Source organism: Azolla caroliniana, unplaced genomic scaffold (assembly GCF_043228905.1).
Source record: "Azolla caroliniana isolate FFs.n. ecotype wild unplaced genomic scaffold, voAzoCaro1.0.p SCAF_3, whole genome shotgun sequence".
Lineage (NCBI taxonomy): Eukaryota > Viridiplantae > Streptophyta > Polypodiopsida > Salviniales > Salviniaceae > Azolla > Azolla caroliniana.
Window position 1 is genome coordinate 15,690,361 of NW_028230438.1, and position 22,424 is coordinate 15,712,784.

The 22,424-nt window shown below is 42.6% G+C and overlaps 1 protein-coding gene across 1 annotated transcript; it reads left to right on the top strand.

Moving 5' to 3' along the window:
- The first annotated feature begins 17,381 nt into the window (after positions 1-17,381).
- Positions 17,382-18,834, top strand: LOC147866311 (TLDc domain protein). The gene is made up of 2 exons (XM_087316681.1): positions 17,382-17,737; positions 18,217-18,834. The coding sequence occupies exons 1-2, from the start codon at positions 17,446-17,448 to the stop codon at positions 18,777-18,779; spliced, it is 855 nt and encodes a 284-aa protein (XP_087172807.1). The 5' UTR covers positions 17,382-17,445; the 3' UTR covers positions 18,780-18,834.
- Positions 18,835-22,424: the final 3,590 nt, after the last annotated feature.

The following is a 22,424-nucleotide window of genomic DNA, read 5'->3' on the forward strand; positions in this document are numbered from 1 at the left end:
AGGACGAGCACTGGCAAGGAATGGTCACCGTTGTATGCGGAATGCGTCAACATGCTAGAAGGGTTAGCTAACGAAGAAGAAGCTCAGTACTTGCAGGAAAACCCGAAGATCATACCCCTCTTCGAAATTGACATTGCCGAAGCAGTAGCACCATACTTACTGCAACCGGAAGAGGCTGAAGTAGAACCGGATAAAGACGCAATCTGGGAGTTACGGCAAGCGCAGGAAGCGTTGGAACGGGAAATGGCCGTTTCACAGCGCGTAAAAGCGTTGCAACTGGAAGAGGTGAACCTAGGGACCACGGACGAAGCAAAACCGGTGCACATCGCCAAGGAGATGAAGTTCGAAGACAAAACGACGATGATCACACTTCTCACGGAATTTTGCGATGTGTTCGCCTGGTCATACGAAGACATGCGAGGACTCGACCCTCAGTTATACCAGCATCAGGCTCACTTGAGCAAGGACGCAAAACCAGTGGCACAAAGATGGTACCGGATGAATCCCAATTATGCCGCCAAAGTCAAGGAGGAAATCGACAAACTGCTAAGAGTTGGCTTTATCCATCTGGTAAAGAAAGCGACATGGCTGAACCCGATCGTAGTCGTACCGAAGAAGAACGGAAAAATTCGAGTTTGTGTGGACTACTGGAAACTCAATGCAACTACGGTAACGAATGCGTTTCCACTTCCGTTCACAGATGGAGTGTTGGATGCCGTTGCCGGGTGTTCGTGGACGCCTCCGACATCACAATCAGAAGCGTACTGATGCAGCTTACGGAACCAAAGTGGTACCGGCCTGTGTACTATGCCAGCCGAAAGCTATCCCAAGCCGAACGGAACTACTCTACCATGGAACGGGAAGCTCTAGGGATGATCTACAGTGTGACAAAGTTTCGGCATTATTTATTAGGAAGAAAGTTTTCCTTCCTTGTAGATCATTCGGCACTCCTTTACCTGGTGTCCAAAGCGTCACTCACCGGCAAATTGGCCCGGTGGACCTTACTGTTACAGGAGTTCGAGTTTGAAATATTCCACCGACCCGGTATACAGCATGCCGTGGCGGATTACTTAAGCCGATTAGAGTACGGAGAGGCGGATGAGTTTCCGGATGCGGAGCTGTTTCGAGTCACTACGGAGACGACAGCAGATGAGACGGTGGCACAGGAAGACAAGTGGCTCACAAATATGCACCAGTTTCTGAGCACAGGACTGCCTCCGGAGGAGATGAACCGGGACGAACGGAAACGCCTGGCGGTGCAAAGCTGACATTTCTGCTTATTGCAAGACACACTTTACCACAAGGGCGCGGACGGCATATGGAGACGGGCGGTGCGCAGCGATGAAAAGGAACTGATACTGAGGGAAGCCCACTGTGGAGTTGCCGGAGGTCACTATGCCGGAGATGCGACGGCCAGGAAAATATGGCAAAGTGGCCTATGATGGCCAACGACATTAAGAGATGCGGTACGGTACGCAAAAGAATGTGACCTATGCCAGCGAATGGGCCAGCCAATGGAGCAGGCTCGTATGCCACACCAGCCGGTATTACCACTCGAGCCATTCCAGAAGTGGGGGTTGGACTTTGTTGGACCGTTCAAACCACCGGCAATGAGAACGGGTAATCGATACGTCATCGTCGCAACGGATTACTGCACGAAATGGGTGGAGGCCAAAGCATTAAGGGACAACACCGTTGCGTCAACGACGAAATTTCTATACGAGTACATCTGGTGCCGTTATGGATGCCCAATCGAATTAATAAGAGACCAAGGGGGGCACTTTCTCAGGCAAGTAGTGGAAAGCCTGATGACATTCTATGCCGTTGTCCAGAAACGGAGCACACCTTACTATCCGCAAGCGTTCGGTTTAGCGGAATCAACGAACAAGACGCTCTAGAATATCCTCTGGAAGATTGTCAACGAAAACCGAACGGATTGGGATACCAAGCTACATAGCGCGCTTTGGGCATACCGGACGGCATACAAGACAAGCATCCGAACAACACCGTTCCGGTTAGCGTTCGGACTAGAGGCGGTAATGTCGGTGGAATTCCAATTACCCAACTTACGGATCCAGCTACGGGAACGGCTGAACGAGAAGGAGTCTGAGGCAATATGGTTAACAGCGCTGTGTGAACTCGAGGAACAACGACTGGCAAGCATCCTGCACTTAGAATTGGAACAACGGCGACGGAAAGCATTTGTCGACCGGCACAGGAAAGGAAACGAAAAAATGTTCGCAATCGGCAAACCGGTGTTAGTATTTCAGACCCGGATGGGCAAGATGCCGGGTAAACTACGGTTTAGATGGACCGGACCGTATTGGCTAACACGGGAGTATAATGGGTCCTACCAGTTAGGGACACTTGCCGGGGAAGTGCTAGGCAAATGGGTCAACGGATTCCGATTGAAGCCATATAGAGGACCGATGCCTAAGAACCCATTTGAGCAAAGGACCGACACTAGTGAGGGAAACGGCAACCACCAAGACGGCAGAGACGGCGAGTCGGTAACTGGGGAGAATGAGGCCGGTAAGGGTCCGAGAGGACCAACGGACAAGTAACGTCACACTAATAATAATAATAACCAAAAATTTTAAAAAACCAATCATGCAAAAGCGAGGAATGAATTGATGAAAGAGCGAGGAGCGAAAAGGTATGTAGTGGGCATTTAAAGCGCCACCACAAGACATAATGCTATTTTAGTACACGACATGCACATACTCGAAAAAGGCGCCAAAATGCACAGACAAAAACCACTGCGCGTAGAGACCCTTTACTTTCGCGAACCCAGGAGCACAGAAGCACCAAGACGCTGCAAGATCATCAGACGAGAACCTACGCACAGAGAACCCCCGCCTTCTAAACTCTCTCTCTCTCTCAATCTCACTCTCATCACCATCCAACCTCGCCACCGCAATCCGAGCTCCACACAAACATGGACCCGCAAACGTTGTCGGAAGCCGCCAAGACATGGCTAAAGCAACACGGCCTCAAGGGCTTCTTGATGATGATGGAAGTACCGCCACACAAAGAAGCCGACAAAGTGATCAAAGAAATCGACACAGAGGTCATAACGGCAGAGGCGATTCGAGCGTTAACAGGCCTTCTGGAGGGAGGAATACTCACGATTGACAATCCAACCCCGGAGCAACTCATCAGGTATTTTGGTGAGTACTCTCTAGCCAACAAGGGCTACCGGACACAGGGCGGCGGAGATATGTTGTTCCGCGAGATTGCTCGTGTGCTCCACGAATATGGCCACGTGTACCCTAGACCCCCTGTCATGCCGCAGAACTGGGCAGGGATGATCATCGCCACCTATGAAGGGATCAAGGTGGATTGGCCGGTATTGATCGCAGACGGTTTGTGTGCGGCGATCGAGATCGTCAGAGGCAAAGACGACAAAGAAGGCCGAGACGGACGGAGGATATGGCACACTGTAACGCAGTGGCTCACCTTGCTTGTGCCACCCGTCTAGCCCGTCCAGCCCAAGAAGCGAGGAAGAGTGGCGGACGGCACCCCAAGGACGGCTTCCAAACAACAACAGTTGTTGGCCTCTAAGGCCACTAAGGGGAAGGCGGCGGATGCAAAACAGGCGGGAAAGGAGAGCGGCAGCCGGAAGCGGCCAACGGAGGCGCAGGAGGAACCACCGGCACGGCCCGTAAAGGTTACACTCCGCCGACCGGTGAATAGAGAAGCAGACCCCTTGGCGGCAAAACTCAATGCCAGGACTCAGGAAGAGGAAATAGAGGAGGAGCCTACGGAGCACCTCTAGCGACGGTCGTCAGCAAGGACCGTTGAGGCAGCCGGGAAACGCTCGGACCCTCAGAGGGAGGGAACACCGGCTCCCCATACTGAGACTCCCACGCCAAGGAAGGAACCGGAACCGGTGCGCATGGCACCGGAATCAGAAGCCCCGGCACCACCGGCAACACTGGCAAGTCCCATCCCGCCAGAGCCGGAAAGGTCAATGCAGCCTCCCTCGGCCAGCCAAGAAGAAGCGCAAGGGGAACCAGAACAGAAGGGTGGTCCACAGGCAGAAACGGAACTGCAACTCGGGGCAACCAGGGGGGACCACCCATTTACAAGTGAGCCCATCTGTCAAACCTCCGTGCAAGCACAACAAGGTACCGGTAGCCTGTGCCTTTGGTGGATAGGCGAACAGATAACCGGAGCAGTGGGGTATATTGAGGCGGAAGAAAGAGCGCAAAGCGAACGGTTGCTCGTCACAACTGAACAACTAGAGACAGCCCGGTCCAGAATCCTGTGCCTTGAAAAAGACTTGGATCAGGTCATGACAGAGATGGCCAAAATGGCCTTAACGGCAACACAGATCCAATCACCGGTGACTCCGGTAAGTGTACAGAATAAAGAAACGGATCGACCTGTACATACCAATAAGACCCCGGCAACGGAAACTGTTCCGGCAAGAGATGCGGCACAGGCCTAGGAGCTTGCGGAATTGAGAGATGAACTTGCCGCACAGGAAGCGCTGAGGAGCCGTGAACGGGAATTGAAGACAGCGGTCGAAGCCGAATTAAAGAAGACTGCTGAGAACCTCCGCTGGGCAGAGGAGAGCCTCCGGAAAGGCCATCAAGCGTACGACCGGCTAAGGGAGGAAAAAGACAAAGTGCTGCAGGAAAAGGACAAGCTGCGGAAGACGGCGGAAACGGAAATTGAACGGCTAAAGGAAGAGCTCCGCCAGCAGAAGGACCACGAGGACCGGGCCCGTAGACAGATCAACGCACAGCTCAAGCAAAAGACAGATGATTTTGAGCACCTGCACCAGGACTACAAACGGCTGGAAACGGAGCATAAGGAACGGATGGCCGAGCTCCAACAGGAAGTTGATCGGGCCGCGACGGCGATCGCCGACGAACGTGCGGAAAATAAAAGACGCTTGGACGAGGCGGAGAAGGTTCGGATGGAGCTCCAGAGGCAGCAACAGGAAGAAAAAGAGAGAGCGTCAATTACCCCGTACGAGCTGTACGGAGAGTCAAGTGTGAAGAGCGAGGGTCGAATAGTATCATGATGATGTTGTATATGTGTAGGGAACATAAATGTAATTGTGAGTCGATATGTATGTGAACACATGCACACGTGTGTGCATGTGGAGGGATACGATGAGGTGTGAGTGAGTGTCCAATATGAATGCTCTAGGGGGCTTACACCCCTTTGTATCTACCCCCTCTTGTACTATTTAACCCCCTTATGGGGAATGAATGAAACATGAATGAACATTTCTCTCTATCTCTCTTTTCATCTCTCTCTCTCTCTCTCTCTCCCCCTCAACGTTGAACCCCCTTGGTAGGGGGGTGGAGCCATTCTAGGCACCACCCCCCACCCCACAATGCTTCTCTATATGATCTCTCTCACCATCATACTCTCCATCACCATGTCTATCTTCATTACCAATCATCATAGTTATCATTCATCATCATCATCGTCCTTAACCCTAACCCTAAAACGTACAACAGTCGTAGTCTCCCGAGCCCGCGGTTGATGGTCTTCCGATCCGGATCTCGGTTTTGGAATCGGTTTCGAAACCCTCTTTTCTTCGTTGGCAAGCCATTGCCCCCTCTTTATGTATCGCGCGACGATATCCCGCACGTTTTCCCATGTTTCAGTGAGGCCACTCTCGGTAGTCGTGTCCTCTAGAAGCACTCCAAGATCTTTTTGGTCCCGGACGTCTACGGCTCGTAAGAACATGATAACTTTGTCCGGTGCGAGGATATCTTGATCTCTCGCAGAAAACCTCCCGAACTGACTTTCGAATGTCGAAAACACATCGAGGACCTTCATCCCCTTGTCTAGCGTTTCCACCCAATCCTCAAATCCTCTCTGCGTTGCCTTGGAGGAGTCCTCGATAGCGAAGGTGGTCTTTAGCACCTCTTCAAATGCTTCCCACGTCGGATTTTGTTGTCATAGGCCATGGATACTTGCTTGAAGTCCGTCCGTAGCTACCCGGTTGAAGGATGTCACTTGCAGTCCTTCCGAAATCCCGCACAGTATCATTTCCGCCTTGTAGTCCCGAAGATAGCGTGAAACGTCCTTTCCATTGAATTGCCCGATCTGTTGCATGAGCCGCTCTACTGTCGCCGCTATCTCCGACATTGCACGTTGTCTCCGGTTGGTTTTCCATCTCCTTGCCACCCGTGTTCACGTCGGGTTCACCACTTGTGCCGTGCCTTTCGATGCCGGATCGTTTGCGTGAGTCGGGTGGGAACTGCTGGGGTTTTGGACTAGGAGAAAGAAGAATATGAAATAATGTTAGTTAGGAAGAGATTGTAAGAAGAAGATATGAAACTCGTGAATCCCACGAGTATAATGTATTGATGGGTAATTAGATTGTAAGAGAGAATTAGATGGAAAAATCGTGAATTCCACGAATATTTTGTATTAATTAATCCTTCCAAAAAAAAATCAACAACTATACATTTTTCTCTCTTCCTTATATAGTGTTGGAAGAGTCTAAGTTTATCACATGCAAGCATCATGCTTTTCCTAACTTTAGTTTTCATTCTCCTATGAATTCACCTCCTACCTCCAAAGTGAAGGAATTCGGAGAGAATTCTCGTGCCGACACACACCCCAACAAAATGGAGTCGCCGAAAGGAAGAATCGGCAAATACTTGAGGTAGCATGTGCCATGATGCATGAGGAGCACATGCCAAATTTCTATTGGGTTGAAGTAGCATCCATGGCCGTCTATCTTATGAATCGATGCACCACTAATCGAGTACATGAGCTAACTCCATACGAGCTCCTCGTCGGAAGGAAGTCGATCCTGTCGCCCCTCAAGGTGTTCGGAAGCATTGCGAATGTACGCATCCCGAACGAACAACGAAAAAAGCCCGACGCGAAGTCGGAGTAATGTAGCCTCATACGATACTCGTCACAGAAGAAAGCATACAAGTGCTACAACCCTTCTACCCGAGCGGTTCGGGTAAGTCGAGACGTTGTCTTCGACGAATTCGCATCCTGGTACGCAACAGAGACCACTTCGACTCCGACTCTGCTCGGAATCCGCTGAACAAGAGGTAGAAGATGGAGATCGCTTCAAACACATGTTCGAAGAAACTTCGATTACGGCAAACCCTAGTGGGCGACAAGAGCCCCCACGTGACCCAAGCACATTGTTGGGGTAGTTGTGGTTCGTGCGGCGAAGTCACAGGGACTAGGTTAAAAGGACTTGGCTATATATTTTATAAGGCTTGTGCAACAATGTTAGAAAGATTAATGATAGGAAGAACAAGAGTTAGAAGTAATTTCTATGAGAGAGAGGAGCATAGATAAAAGATAGAGAGAATCATGTATGATTTAAGAAGAAAGAGTATAAGATATGAACATGATTTATATTAAGAAAACAAGTTTTTACCAACATTACGATGCTTTATAACAAGATGAACCCTTTCCCTACCGACTCTTGATTTGAACCCTTGACTCGAACTTGAAAACACAAGCCTCTTCACCAACAAGCTAGCTTGTTTGTTTGATCATATTATTTCTCTAACTTTCTCTTCTTGATTGATTCCCCTTTTGTTTTCCTTTCCCCTCTTTTTATAAGTATTGCCATGCATATGGTAATGTGTAGGAGCATGGCATGCATGTAATGCATGAGTTACATGTGATGCATGATCGCCATTTGGCGCACATGCATTGCATGTGATGCATGATAGCCATCATGCTCATTTGAGCTCCCATGTATGAAAATATATATGGGATAACTATAATGATGAATATAACCCTAAAACAAATAACCTAGCTTAATGTTGTATGCTTTGTGCTTTATATACAAGGTTGAGGGTTCAAGTCCCTCAATTTTACTTAATACAATATTTAAGTTTATTCTTATATAGTGAAGTAGATTCTTGACAATATTTCTAAAAACAAATAACCTACCCTAGTGGTATATACATTGTGCTTGGTTTATAAGGTTGTGGGTTCAAGTGTTTGAAATATTACTGAATTCAATACTTAAATTTATTTTTATATCGTGAAGCAAATCCTTCACGACACCCACCCCCTCTGAACTTGCACATTGGTTGTGAAGAGTTCATCCAACGCTTCTTCCAATTCTTTTAGTTCTTCTACTTCTTCATAAAATTCGGGTCCTAGTGACTCCCTCCTTTTAAATATTTTAATCCTTTTTCCTGCAATTGGGATACGAATTTCTGTCCCATCTAATTCATTGAGGAAATATGTGGCCTTATCTGTTATTTTCCGAACTTCATAAGGTCCAAACAATCTTTTTGCGAACTTCCGAATAGTACTGTATTGATTATCTAGGCTACTATCATATACTAATACCCAATCTCCTTCTTGCACCTTTCTTGGTCGTATTCTTTTTATCTTCTCAAATCTGTCCATATTCTTTATTCTTGCCTCTTTCAATCTAGTAGCTGCTTTTTCTATGTCTTCTGTCCTTGATTGAAGTTGTCGTACCCGAATCGCAAGTAAATCTTCCCTACTCATTTCTGATTCCCAAGGCAACACAACCCATGTAGTTATCTTTAAATCTTCAATTGGCATTATCGGCTTCTGCCCTGTGATTAATTCTGCATGCATATATCCAGTAATAGTCCTATGAGTTGTCCTATCAGCCCATAGTGCATAGGGTAAGACTTTTGGCCAATCATTGACCCGTCCTTTACATGCCTTTGCTAAAGCTTTGACTATTGGCCCATGTCCCCTTTCTATCTTTCCATTAGCTTCTGGATTGTATGCCATTGTCAAAGATAGCCGAATCCCTATTTTGTCGAAAAAATCTTGAGCTTCTGCAAAATTGAGCTCTCCCCTATCTGCTACTATCTTCCCGATACATCTATATCTACAAACAATGTCCTCAAAGATGAATTTACATACTCCTAATGTCCCTTTTGTTCGTAGTGCATGTCCTTCCACTTGATTTGTTAGATCTCTTGCAAGAACCAAGTATCTCTTTTGTCCTACTCCAAGTGGCATTGTTACCAAATCTATCATCCACTTGTAATGCACCCCCGGTGAGTATGTTGGGTGTAATTCATCACAAAATTTTACACATACTTTTTTATTTGCTCATAGTATCGAGGCCACCAAAAAGGTTCTTTAATCTTACTGAAAGTGGCCCACGCTCCTCGATGACCAGCCCATTCTTTGTCATGCAGCTCTCTGATTATCTCCTTTCTTTGCCCTTCAGAACCTATTACTCTTTGCGAGTTTCCAGTCTTGGGTTTCAGATGTCGCCATAGATATTCTTCATGTAGGAAGAACTTATGGGCTTTCTTGCGAAACTATGCGAACTCTTTTCCAGATCGACCTTTGTACTTGTCAGGGGTTTGTAGGTATTTCCCTATTTCCTTGAATTCTTCTTCATACTCCTCTTCTAGAAACTGCATTCCTCCTTCCCAAGTAATGCTTGTGGTAAGGACTGTTTGTTCTTTGTCCTCATCGTCCGAGTCTGGAATCTCCTCTTCCTCATACCTTGCTCTTGATAACATATCTGCTACTGCATTTCTATTCCTAGAGATATGTCGAACTTCAGGGTTGACTGATCTAATATAGATACACCATCTAAACATGGCTTGATCTGGAATATCACAATTAGCTATGATACCAAGAATAGGCAAACAATCTGTTTCCATTATTACTTCAGCACCAATTAAGTAATCTCTATCTGTCTTAACTGTTGTTACTACCCCCCATAGCTCTCTTTTGACCTGTGCATATTTTCTTTGTCGATCACTAAGAACCTTCGCTCCGAATCAGACTGGATACCTTTCTTCCCCATCTTGTTGGCTTATCATCCATCCAATTCCAATGGGACTGGAGTCTACTATGAGATATATGGGCCGGGTGTAGTCAGGTTGCTTTAATGGTGGAACTTGTGCCAAGTAAGACTTCAATTTCCTCATTGCCTCTGAATGCTCTTCACTCCATTCAAATGTTTCTCCTTTTCTTAGGAGTTTGTATAAAGGTTCAGATAAATGGGCATAATGTGGAATCCATCTATATTAAAAAACACACACCCCCAGAAACCTTCATACTTCTAAGATGGATGTACATTCCTCTTGCATGTTTTGAATTGCATTGACCTTGGTGGGGGATGGCTTTCTCCCATACGGGCCACACAGATGACCAACTATTAATATCTCTTTTGCCCCAAATATTTATTTCGGCCCTGATAAGGTCAAGTGCACTTCTTCCATCCTTGATAGTATCTTCTCACAATCCTTGATATGGTCGGCAATGAATTGTCGTCAACCATCTTCGTCCAATTCCTCATTCTTCTCTTCCTCCTTGCATCCCTTAATCGGAACATCATCTAAAAAAGGCATTGTAATATGAGGAATAAAATCACGAAGTACCTTGTTCATTCCATTCATCATATGCGCCACTGAGTTGGTCACTCCTTGCGGTAGGGTACACATCCGTACTAACCCTATAGGTGTCTTCATAGAAGTAATATCTCGACTTTTGATAGCAAGTTGAAATGGATCATACCCGGAATAAAGGTCTCCCATTGAATATATAGCTCTTCCTACAAACATCTCAGCAAACTCCTCCACAATTGGCCCTACTCCCGAGTTTCAGATTGTTACCTTATTCACGGGTTGCATATCTTGGATAAATCAGAGTTGTCCATCTTTCTTTAACACAGTGAACCATCAACTCGAGTAAGGAGCATTCGATGGTTCCAAGATACCCACCCTTATCTTTTCTTTCAGAAGTTCTAATAGTTGAGGGATTCTAGCCCTAGGCATGGGTATTGGCTTAAAATTCCATGGAATATGAGGGATAGTAAATATAACCATGTGCTCCACTATTTTTGGATCCGCACACCCTATTTCCTCAGGTTGGAATGCGAATGCCTTTCCATGCCTTTTTAACATCTCCCTAAATTGCTTTTCTTCGGTTGGTAATAGGAAGTCACCCCCTCCTATTTTCATCCCTTGTATTGTTTCTGGAGTAAACACATGTCCCACCTTTCATGGGTCTTTGATCATTGGCTCTATGGCTACTTCTTTAATTGCTCTTTCACTATCCCCTAGAAGTGGAGCAGCAATAGGACACACCTTCTCTATTGTCTTGTACTTTGTTAGGACATATGCTTCATGATCCTTTCGAGCAACTTCTTCAATGACCTCGTACATCTTGATTGAATGAACAAGAACTTGGTTTTCGTTGTCATCCTCCATTGCTTCCAAATGAGTTATTGTATCTTCAAAACTTAATTCTTCAAACATATCTTGAATTTCTTCATTATCATCTATTAATCCAGAAGACTTAAAGTATAAAAGTAGCACCATTAGATGAGATTGTACAAGGAATATTTTTATTTACATTATTATTCATGGGGTTTTCTTTCATGTCCGGGCTATCACAACCCCTACCTGTAAAAGCCTTATTTAAAAATCCTGGGAAAATTCTTCATCCACCTCCCGAACTGGATGTTCCCTCAAGCATTCTTTATTTCTTTCGTGGTTGGGCCTCAGGGTTAAGAATTGGACTGTCTTTCTTCCATCTTGACTCTGGATTCTCGCGAAAGTCGAACCATCATCAATCACCTTTGTTTCCATCCTGACTGCAGTGATGTAAGGTTGACCAAGGATGACAGGGTAAGTTGATTGATCTTGCACAAAGAAATTTTGATTCATCGACACATCACCAATTGTTACCTTCACATTGGGGCATGCTCCAAATAGATCCTCCGTAGTCTCTGTGGTAGCTCTTATCTTCCACCCATGATTCTTGTCGATCAGCCACCGTCCTTGAGCGTAAAATTCCGATGACACCATGTTAATCTCAGATCCATGATCGATCAAATCAATACATGGAATTTGTTGCTCCCCAATTTTTGCAGGCGCCTCCGTTGTTGCGTGAGCCCAATGGTTCTTTGTATAATGACTCCTATACCCTTCATGAATTCCAACATTATTTATCTTCTTTACACCTACAACATTGATGGATTCATGATCCAAATCTTGGAGACTTGTTGCTGCACACTCTCTCGTAACTTCTTCCATGACATGTTTTATATCCGTCGTGGCTTTTGTGTCCGAAGCAAGCTTAAAAGTTGGGTCTGTCTTCCCTTTGACTTTATCAGCTTCTTTTGACTCAGGAGCATCCTTTTCCATCTCTCTTCTCTAAAGTTGTTCTTGTGTCTCATGTTTCTTTGCCGAATCAGCCTCCTCAGCTCTCTTTCGCTTCTCTTTCACTAGTGCATCTTGTACATTCACTTGGGCAAATGCTGATAGTGTGTCTACTGGATCATTCCATCTAGTGAAGTTCAGTATTTCATCACCCGCGCTTTTTAATTCATTCACTTGAACCTTCCCTTTTCTTGCATACTCCATCAACCTTGCCAAAAGCCAAATCTACCATATGAGTCTTCTACGTGCAACCCTAACGTTGTCACAAATTGTATTGTTTGAGTTGTTTCTTTCTCGGCATCTTCCATTAGCTTTTTCATTCCACCTCACCCAAAGTTGAGTTGAAGTGGTTGTCAAGTCTCTGTTGACTGAATCTTACCATCTTGATAATAAATTTTATCATGATTAAGAGCATCCCTATTTTCTTGACAGTGTTTCTTATGATGGTTGATATTGTCACACCACATACACCTTCGGATCATTCCACCTCCTTGCCTTGACGAAGTTGAGCTTTGTCCCCATTCTAGCTTCATCACTTTGATCGACAAGTCTTTCATGCCTTTCACCAACTCATGCAAGAGTGAATCTTCTATTTTCTTCTCTCCCAAGTTGTTTCTCATTTCGTCTCCCTTCCTCTCAGGCAACTCCATAAACCATAACTTTCTTTTACAGAAATGGTTGCACACCCTTTTCACCTCCTCCCAGTCTTCGATAAGTCCACTTGGACTATTATGATCTTCCAGAAGCATTCCCAAGTCCTTCTTGTCTTTAATATTAGTGGCTTGTAGAAACAATATTATTTTATCTGGCATTATTATATTTCTATCCCTAACATTTAATCGCTCAAATCTTTCTGAAAATTCTTTTAATATTTCCCAAACACTTAAATGTTTATTAAACTCTACCCAATCCATGAAAGCTCGCCTTGTCATCCTTGACATATCATTGAGGTTGTATTCATTCAATAATGCTCTTTCGAAAGTCGCCCATGTGTGATGCTCTCTTCGTAGCTCCTGGATCCTTTCCTGTAGCCCAATCACAATGACTCGACTAAAGCTATTAATTTTTGCCACTTCGTCGACACCTCATTTAAGCATTTCCTCTTTGTAAATCTTCAGAAATCTTGTAAAATTCATACCGTTGAAGATCCCTCCTCGTGCGAGAATATTGTCGACACTTTTGTCGATGCTTGCCATCATCCCTTGCTCCCGCATCATTCTTTCCATCATCGTACATATAAGCCTTATTTACTCCATTTTTCCTTGTCACTACCTTCACCTCAAGTTCACAAAATGTGTCGGGGTAGTTGTGGTTCGTGCGGCGAAGTCGCAGGGACTAAGGTTAAAAGGAATTGGCTATATATTTTATAAGGCTTGTGCAACAATGTTAGAAAGATTAATGATAGGAAGAACAAGAGTTAGAAGTAATTTCTATGAGAGAGAGGAGCATAGATAAAAGATAGAGAGAATCATGTATGATTTAAGAAGAAAGAGTATAAGATATGAACATGATTTATATTAAGAAAACAAGTTTTTACCAACATTACGATGCTTTATAACAAGATGAACCCTTTCTCTACCGACTCTTGATTTGAACCCTTGACTCGAACTTGAAAACACAAGCCTCTTCACCAACAAGCTAACTTGTTTGTTTGATTATATCATTTCTCTAACTTTCTCTTCTTGATTGATTCTCCTTTTGTTTTCCTTTCCCCTCTTTTTATAAGTATTGCCATGCATATGGTAATGTGTAGGAGCATGGCATGCATGTAATGCATGAGTTACATGTGATGCATGATCGCCATTTGGCGCACATGCATTGCATGTGATGCGTGATAGCCATCATGCTCATTTGAGCTCCCATGTATGAAAATATATATGGGATAATTATAATGATGGATATAACCCTAAAACAAATAACCTAGCTTAGTGGTGTATGCTTTGTGCTTGAAATATAAGGTTGAGGGTTCAAGTCCCTCAATTTTACTTGATACAATATTTAAGTTTATTCTTATATAGTGAAGAACATTCTAAAAACAAATAGCCTACCCTAGTGGTATATACATTGTGCTTGGTTTATAAAGTTGTGGGTTCAAGTGTTTGAATTATTACTGAATTCAATATTTAAATTTATTTTTATATCGTCAAGAAAATCCTTAATGACAACGTCACGCCCAAGTACAAACTTGGAGAAAGGCAAAGGTAAGATGCACGAATACGAAGTCGACCACTCCGACGACAAAGAATCGGATGGATCAGCTCCCTCACTAGATAGTGAGTTCGGTGTACACATCATGCGGACACCCGGAGTAAAGAAGGTGCTGACATCAGCGAGCGAAAAACTTTAACGCTCATCTAGAGCTAAGAACCACATCACTCGGCACGGCTACAATGAGTACATGGCCTATCATTACACCTTCACGATGAAGGTAGCGGTCGAACAAGAGCCCAAGAGCTCCACCGAAGTGGCTCGTAACCCACGATGGGTGGAAGTAGTCGACCTTCACCCACACACTACAAGCCTTCGTCACCGGCTTGAGGGGAGGAACCGAGATTGCCATGGCGAAGAAAGCCGAAGGCCGGACGGAAGCACACGAAGCCGACAAAAGCCAAAGCGGATGTCAGACGCCTCACACTTGAGCTTGAGGGGGCATGTTGAGAGATCAAGCTCAACTTAGTTTAGTTAGTTAGTCAACCATGTAACTTCGTAGTTACCTAGATAGAATCTAGTTAGAAGTGTTGACTATAACGACTTAAATAGGACCTTGTACTTAAGTTGGATATTCTAGATCCTGCACTCCCAAGGTCATTTAATATAGAACTTACACGGTTGTACCTATATTCTCCTCACACATGTGCACCCTTGCACATGAGATCTATATATACCTCATTGATAGTATTTTGTATTTGATGATGATAATGCTAATTTAACTTACTTACTGTTAAGCCCTTGGATAACACCATGACCAGTTGTGAAGAATAGCGCATCAACAAGGACACAGTATGGTTAAAGGACCTACGAAGAGGGAATGACAAGAGGAAAGAGGGCTAAAGGACATCGGAGTGTGAAAGGCCCATACCCTAAACATGAAAGCTATATAAACCACATATTAGTGGCTTTGTGGGGATTCTCCCATTTGTAAAGATCTCCTCTTGATTAGAGCTGGAGCTTCCTTTCCTCCTTCTTGTAACCTTTGAGCTTAAGAGAGATTAGTGAAGTGTTGAGTTAGAGAACACTAATCTCTCTCCTTGTTGGTGCTAGACCTCTTAGCAAAGAGGGTTAATAATAGACATACTCTTGCTTCTTATTGTCTATATCTATTACTCTATTGTCTATGAGAGAGAGCTTGAGAGAGTGAGAGAGATATCATGCTTAATCATCTACTAATCGTTGAGTGAGTGTGAGGCTCGGAGGTATCCGACAACCATCTCCCCCCGATTCACCATCAAGAGGGTATACGCCGGTCCGAATCCCGCCACGATATCGAGGAGCTTACTCCATCGATACATAGATCCTTAACACTTACTCATCCCCCATGTTGTGTTGTTCATAAGTGTACCTCTATCTCTCTCTTCCTCTCACACACATACACACACATATAAGTTAATCTTCTGCTTATTAACTTAATCACATAATTAGGTATTAATTAGCCATACTTATTTAATCACCTAATTCTTAACACTTTTGTTGATTTTTCTTCTCCTTCAACTAATTGTTGTCTCTTTGTTTTTATAAGATGTAATATTGATGTAACAAAAATATATTGATTGATAGTGAACTACCATGATTGTAGTCACATTAGTAAAGTTTGAAGGTTCATATAATAAATATATATATTATGGAGTAACTACCCCAATTGTCACACATGTTGTTACAATAGATGTCAACATTTCAATCCATTTCACATGTATATATAGTGTAGAATGAACTACCTTAGTTGTAGTCACATATGTTATAGTAGAGGTTAGAGATTCAAATCTTGTACATACACACATTGTGGAATAGTATTTGTTAGTCGAAAATTCATGTTTTTATGCCCTGCACCTGATGTACACACACACATATTGTGGAGTAGTATTTGTTAGGCGTGAATTCATGTTTTTATACCATGCACCCGATTAACAAATACGTACTACTTAAACATATTGAACTAGTGACAAGTATTACGAGAAATATTGCCATCATATGGAGAATAAAGATTATAGCTAGCTATCATTTGGAAAATTAGAGAGACCAATGTTGCTTTAAGTGACCATCCCTTGGGTTTTAAAGAACTACAAGAAATGTCGATATCATAAAGAGAATAATGATTATAGCTAGCATTTGGAGATTTAGAGCAACCATTGTTGCTTAGTGACCATCCCTTGCCTTATAATCCTTAGAGGGGTTCTGAGATTTCTTTCACATAAAACCAAACACAAAAAATTGATGGAACAAACATGAAAAAACAATGAAAACATGTATCCCAATTAGATTCACCGAAAGAGAAGTGAGAAAATGAGCTTCTTAGTTATCATTTACAAATCCATATTGTTGAGGGAAAATGGGCTATACCCTGTTAGTAATGAATCTCAAATTTGTTTTAAGCTTCATCACCTTTAGAGTCTCATCTAGTATACACTCATCACATGTTAGTAAAATAATGTTACAAGCAGCTTCCTACATGTTGTGTGTAGTCCATGTGATCACCATGTTTTTGTGAGTTATACAGACCAAGATATTCATGAATGTGCAAGTGGAGCAACCTTGCACAACGGACTTGGTGCTTTCATCATGTATAAAGTTGTTTGCTGGTAGGAAGTGATTAGCCGAGGATACTCATGCTCCCTCATGTTGGATTCCCATTCTCGAGTACTATATGAGGTTGAAAAAGAGGTGCCTTATCGAAAACCACACAGTGATAAGAATGTGGAGTCCATGTTTTGGTCACATATACATTTCTCGTGCTTGCACAAACATACTCGTGCTTTCATTATTCATGAAGTCATTTGATACCTAATGATTTAGCATGTGGGTGGTAACTATGACTTGTCCACGGGTAGCCCTCCTTCATGTTGATTCCAATCCTCGGGTAGCATATATGAAGTCAAAAGAAGAACTTCCCATCTGAAAACCATAGTTCAATAAAGTTGTGACCGCCAAAGAGGATTGGGTTTGAACATAGATAGACCAAATTCCATGTAGGAAGAAGAGGAGTCTCAAGGCACACACTTTTGGAACTATAGGAAAAAAGGAGGCATCTACATAGTTGTATGTTTGATTTGTTTATTGATTTCTCAATCCCATAGGATAAGATGCTCCAAACATACGAATGACCACATTAATATCATCTTTTCTGTCCCCTCACTGTGCATCTGTTGGCCAATTTCAAGATCAGAGTGAGATTGTATGGAAGTTGTGTGTGTCAAAACAGCACCACCCATGGAGAAGAAATTGGAGGAATTCTCCATTGATATGCAGGAGCTTTTTCAGTGGGCTTTTCGGGAAGAAGAAGGAGGCAGAGGAATCGACTAGATCACTCGAGGATGATGACAATCACTCTTACCATCACCATGTCTCTCTTCCTTTCCCCGTTTCTATTCTTCAGGAAACCTTCCTATCTGGTATGCATCCATTGATTCTCTATACTATAAGAAATGTTGTCTTAATTTGACATACTTAATGAACAGATCACAAATTTAGAGGGTTTCTGTAAGTCCTTTTCGTCGTTACTATTAGTACATGGCATTCAAGGTACTCTGTTTTTCAGATCATGTGCTTCGGCTAGTTGAAGTAAGCACTCATATATGTGTGTGTGTGTGTGTGTGTGTGTACACATATACATATGTATGTATATATATATGACACATACATACATACATGTGTCATGCACATACTACATATGCTATATATGTAGTGTTAACTGAAAGAATGTATAACATAGAATCTAGATAATGTTTATTCGTATATATCTTTCCATATAGCACAAACACATCCATCCATACATGCAGGTAATTGCATATCAACATACATACTTGCATTCATGTACACAGAATTATGCATACATACTTAAAAAATATAATTTCTTTGGATGGAAGTATAGGTAGGGAGCTAAAATGTTGCTATAAGGCCTCCATTGATGGCTTTAGTGCTTTGTCTTTCCACAAAAAGTGCGATTTCAAGGGACCATGTGTGGTAGTTGCCGAGACTGAGAAGGGCCTCCGCTTTGGGGCGTTCAATCCTGAGGGCTACCGAAGCACCGATGACTATTATGACACATTCGAAGCTTTCCTATTCTATTGGCCGAACAATATATTATCTCAAGTAGATGGTGGAGAGGAGATCAAGGAATATAATTCTATTGATCCCATTGTGCTAAAGAAAGTAGGTGGTAGTGGGGCCGCATTGTTTGATTATGCTAGAGGTGGACCACAATTTGGTCCTGATGGACTACTTATAGGTCCACCTCTAGCACCTGTGATGGGTGGCTTTTCGGGTCCAGACACAAACTCTGGCGTGGGCACACTCACTGAAGGGAAGTCGCGGCTCGGGCTTTCATATGCAAAACGGCCTGATGGCAAGGATTCTGTATTTGGAGATGATCGATGTGCTAGGATCCGAGAGGTGGAAGTGTTTTGTTCCCCGGAAATCGCAAAATTGTATTGACAGCATGGTCTCTTAAATCGTCGTGAAAATATTAATAAATTCGGCGTGATAGTAATGCCATCTAGAATATTGACATTTATCTTTTGCCAACAATAATATCTAATTCAATTGTTTGCAGCATGATATATGAGGATATTTGTTACCTTATGTTTCTATAAATAAGTGTAACATAAATTAGTGATTAATGTTTTCCCATGTTTAACTTTATTTTTGCACATCTATATGCCAAGGGGAAGAACATTCATTTTCCAAGTTATTTTATCTCAAAGATTGACTACCACATTCATGTTTCTCTCTAGGCTCATTGATTCACAGTATTTTGAGAAAAATACACTCAAGTTAAAAAATTTAATGTGCTAACGTTTTAAAGGAAATTGACATTGGAACCTCTACCAAAATAGGGGTAACTTAAAATTATAAATGTGTCAAGAATCAAGTTAAAATTATTGATGTGCTTCACATTAAGAGTTGAGCTAAAATGATGGATGCGCAACATTTGAAATAAATTTGGTCTTTCCATAGGTATAAATAGACCAAAGTTTTTGACACTTACCTTGAAATCTAAACCAACATCAGGGAGAAATTATCAAAATCATTAGTCAAGTTGAGGGCATGTGCGTATGCCCATACACTATTCTTCATGCTTAGTTTAAGAATGTTGAGGGCTTGCAAAATCAAAGGTAGACAAAATGACCTAAAGAGGAATTGAGAAAAGAGAACTGTAAACAAAAGACAAAGCATATGGATAAAGAGGGCTACTCGACAAAGACAAACATTTACTTGAATTGGGCTCACATATAGGATTATGTTTATGCTCGAAAGGAAGATCAATAGGTTATCCACATCACATAGGTGTGCGAGTGTGTAGACAAATGAAAAAGAGAGATTAAGAGGATAACATGGCTAAGCAAAAGAGGTTAGGGGCTTAGGCATAACCTAGGGGGTATAGGGACGAGGCTAAGAGGTGAGAGGTATGGATTAATACAAACAAAACACATTTGTGCTCACAAGCATAGTTCTAGCCATACGTCTCAAATGTGTCATACTCATACGTGAATATTCGTATCATACTCATACGTGAAATGGCTCCAAGTATGATTGGAATCCATTCGTCTATATTTATTTTTATTACTCTAATTTATTTTTTTAAATATGAAAAATAAAAAATAATCAAGATTTTTAAAAAATATGAAAAATTGGACAAATCGGTAAGGCGGCAGGTTGTAGGCGGCCCGCGGGTGAGCAGGAATCAGGAATCGAGATTCAGGAATCAGAAATTAGAAATTAGAAATCAGCTCCCTGTTCATTTCATCCTTCACAGAAATCTGATTTTCACGATTTTCTCCTCACAGAAATCTGATTTTCACTCAGAGCTCTCGATTCTCTACAGTCGACTCTCAGTTACAACTCACGAACACTCAGAGCTCTCGATTCTCAACGCACTCGATTCTTAGACTCTCAAAGACTCAAACTCGTCACTCCTCACAATGTGACGACGCGTCAGAAAAAACCCCCCCAAAAAAACACCCAAAAAACCCCCAAATTTTTTTTTAAAAAACACCAAAAAATAAAATAAAAAACCAAACGAATATCGCGTATCATACGCATACGTTTGCAAATGTTCGCGTACATCCAATAAATTGGACGTACGCGAATATTAAGAACTATGCGAGTCACAAGTGGAAGTATCGCACATTCCACTTGCAATTTTAGGCAATATTCTGAATCTTGATACACCAGTATTACATGTTTTAAAACCATATAGAATTTGCTTGAATTTTTTAATTTAACAAGTTTTCAAAACGTTAGTTCTAAAATTGGATAGTTTTTGAAAAGTGTTAAACTTGATGGTCTTTAGATATGAAAATTCAAGAAGATCACAATGGTTGTCTCATTTTTCACAAGTTAAGATTATAGGTTTAACCATCATGAGGAGGTGTAGGTTCCAAAAGTGGAAGTGACCTCTATAGTTAGTGAATGTGTTTTACGTAGTCTAATCCCTAGTGTAAACTTGCATGAGGTGTCATCTATTGTTAGTGAAAATGTTTTATATAGATAAGGTAACACTCCAATAGAGTCAACTAAAAGAGGAAGAAGAACACATGATGGAGACAAATCTAGAGCAACACAGGAGAGATCGAGATCGAGATCATCACAAGAGGATTGAAGAAAAGATAGATAAAAGAAAGAAGGAAAAAAGAGGGGGGCCATACCAACAAACTTCAAAAACATGAGGGCAAATAATAAGATTTCAAAAAACTGAAGGGGTATCGAGAGAGCTTCAAAAACTCACAAAAACTCACATGAAATAAAAGGAACAAGAACACATACACATACACACAATGTCATTTGAAGGCCCAAACGAGAGTGTTGAAGTACTACATTAGAAGATGTGCTAACAAAACGAGATGTTCATGTCATGAAGATGTGTTGATCGAATGGGATGTTTGTATCAAACAAGCTCCAGTCGAGGGAGTGGATCAAAGAGAAGATTGAGGGAGTTCTGGTCGAATGAGTTGATGTTTTTTATATAGTCATCAAGGTTCGACGTGCAATGCACTGTCCCATGGACATGCCATATGTGTTATCTTTACAAGAGGTACGGGGATGGATAAGAGTGAGAGTCTTTGTGTGAAAAGTATTGTTGTAAGTATAGAACGTAATATAGGCATTTGTTTTCATACGTTGGCAAATGAAGGGGTATATTATCCAAACATTCGTATATATTTTTTTACTTACTTTTCTTTTTCCTCATTGAGGAGCAAAGTTGTGAACGTTCTACACAGTTAAAATCTGGAAATTTGTATCATCTCTTGCCATTGCTCGCATAGTATATTGTATATTGGTACTCAAAAAAGCCGACGATCTTTTCTCACTAACCAAAACATAATTCATCTTATCTCTCGAAACCCTGTGATATTCACTTTGTGCAATCCTCTTTGATAATTAGTATGGCGTTTATTGTTGTTAAAGTAAACGTGCAGAAGCTTATGAGACAAAACCGGTTGTACCGGGTAACAACAGTATATTGAGAAGAAAGGTTTAATGGAGACCTTACGCAGGGGAGAGACAAAGAGAGCAGAAAGCAAAAATTTAATTCAAAATAATAACACTTTGTACATAGAATGTGCTCAGAGAGCACATTTATACAAGTCCATAAAGGAATGACAGAAGTAGTGATAGGTACTTCAATGCTCATACGAGCGACTGACGCTGCCTCCCAAAAATATGCCTACGTACTAGGCTAGATCCGTAGGCCTCTAACGGCCTACCGGTTTTAATCTGATCCGGCTCTGGCTTATTCAGCCGATCCAAATCCAGTTGAGCTTGCTCGCTCAACACTCCCCCTCAAGCTCAACTTGAGGTCGGATCGTGGTATCAATATCTGTGATGGCCGGTTCTTCCGTCCGACTTCTTTTGGCGTCTTCCCGCCTTGCTCACGCTCCACGTCCGGTCCGGTTCCACTTCCTGTGACTCGTCCGGTTCTGCACACCTCGGCTTGTTTGCTCCACAGGCCCACCTCAGCTCCTTTGTTGCCGTGAGTCTGACGCTTGTCAACCGGTCGTCTCTTCCGTATCGGCGTCGACTTCTGCTGCCTCCTCGTCTGTCTGCCTTCTAGTTGATCCGGTTCATTCGAGTCAAACA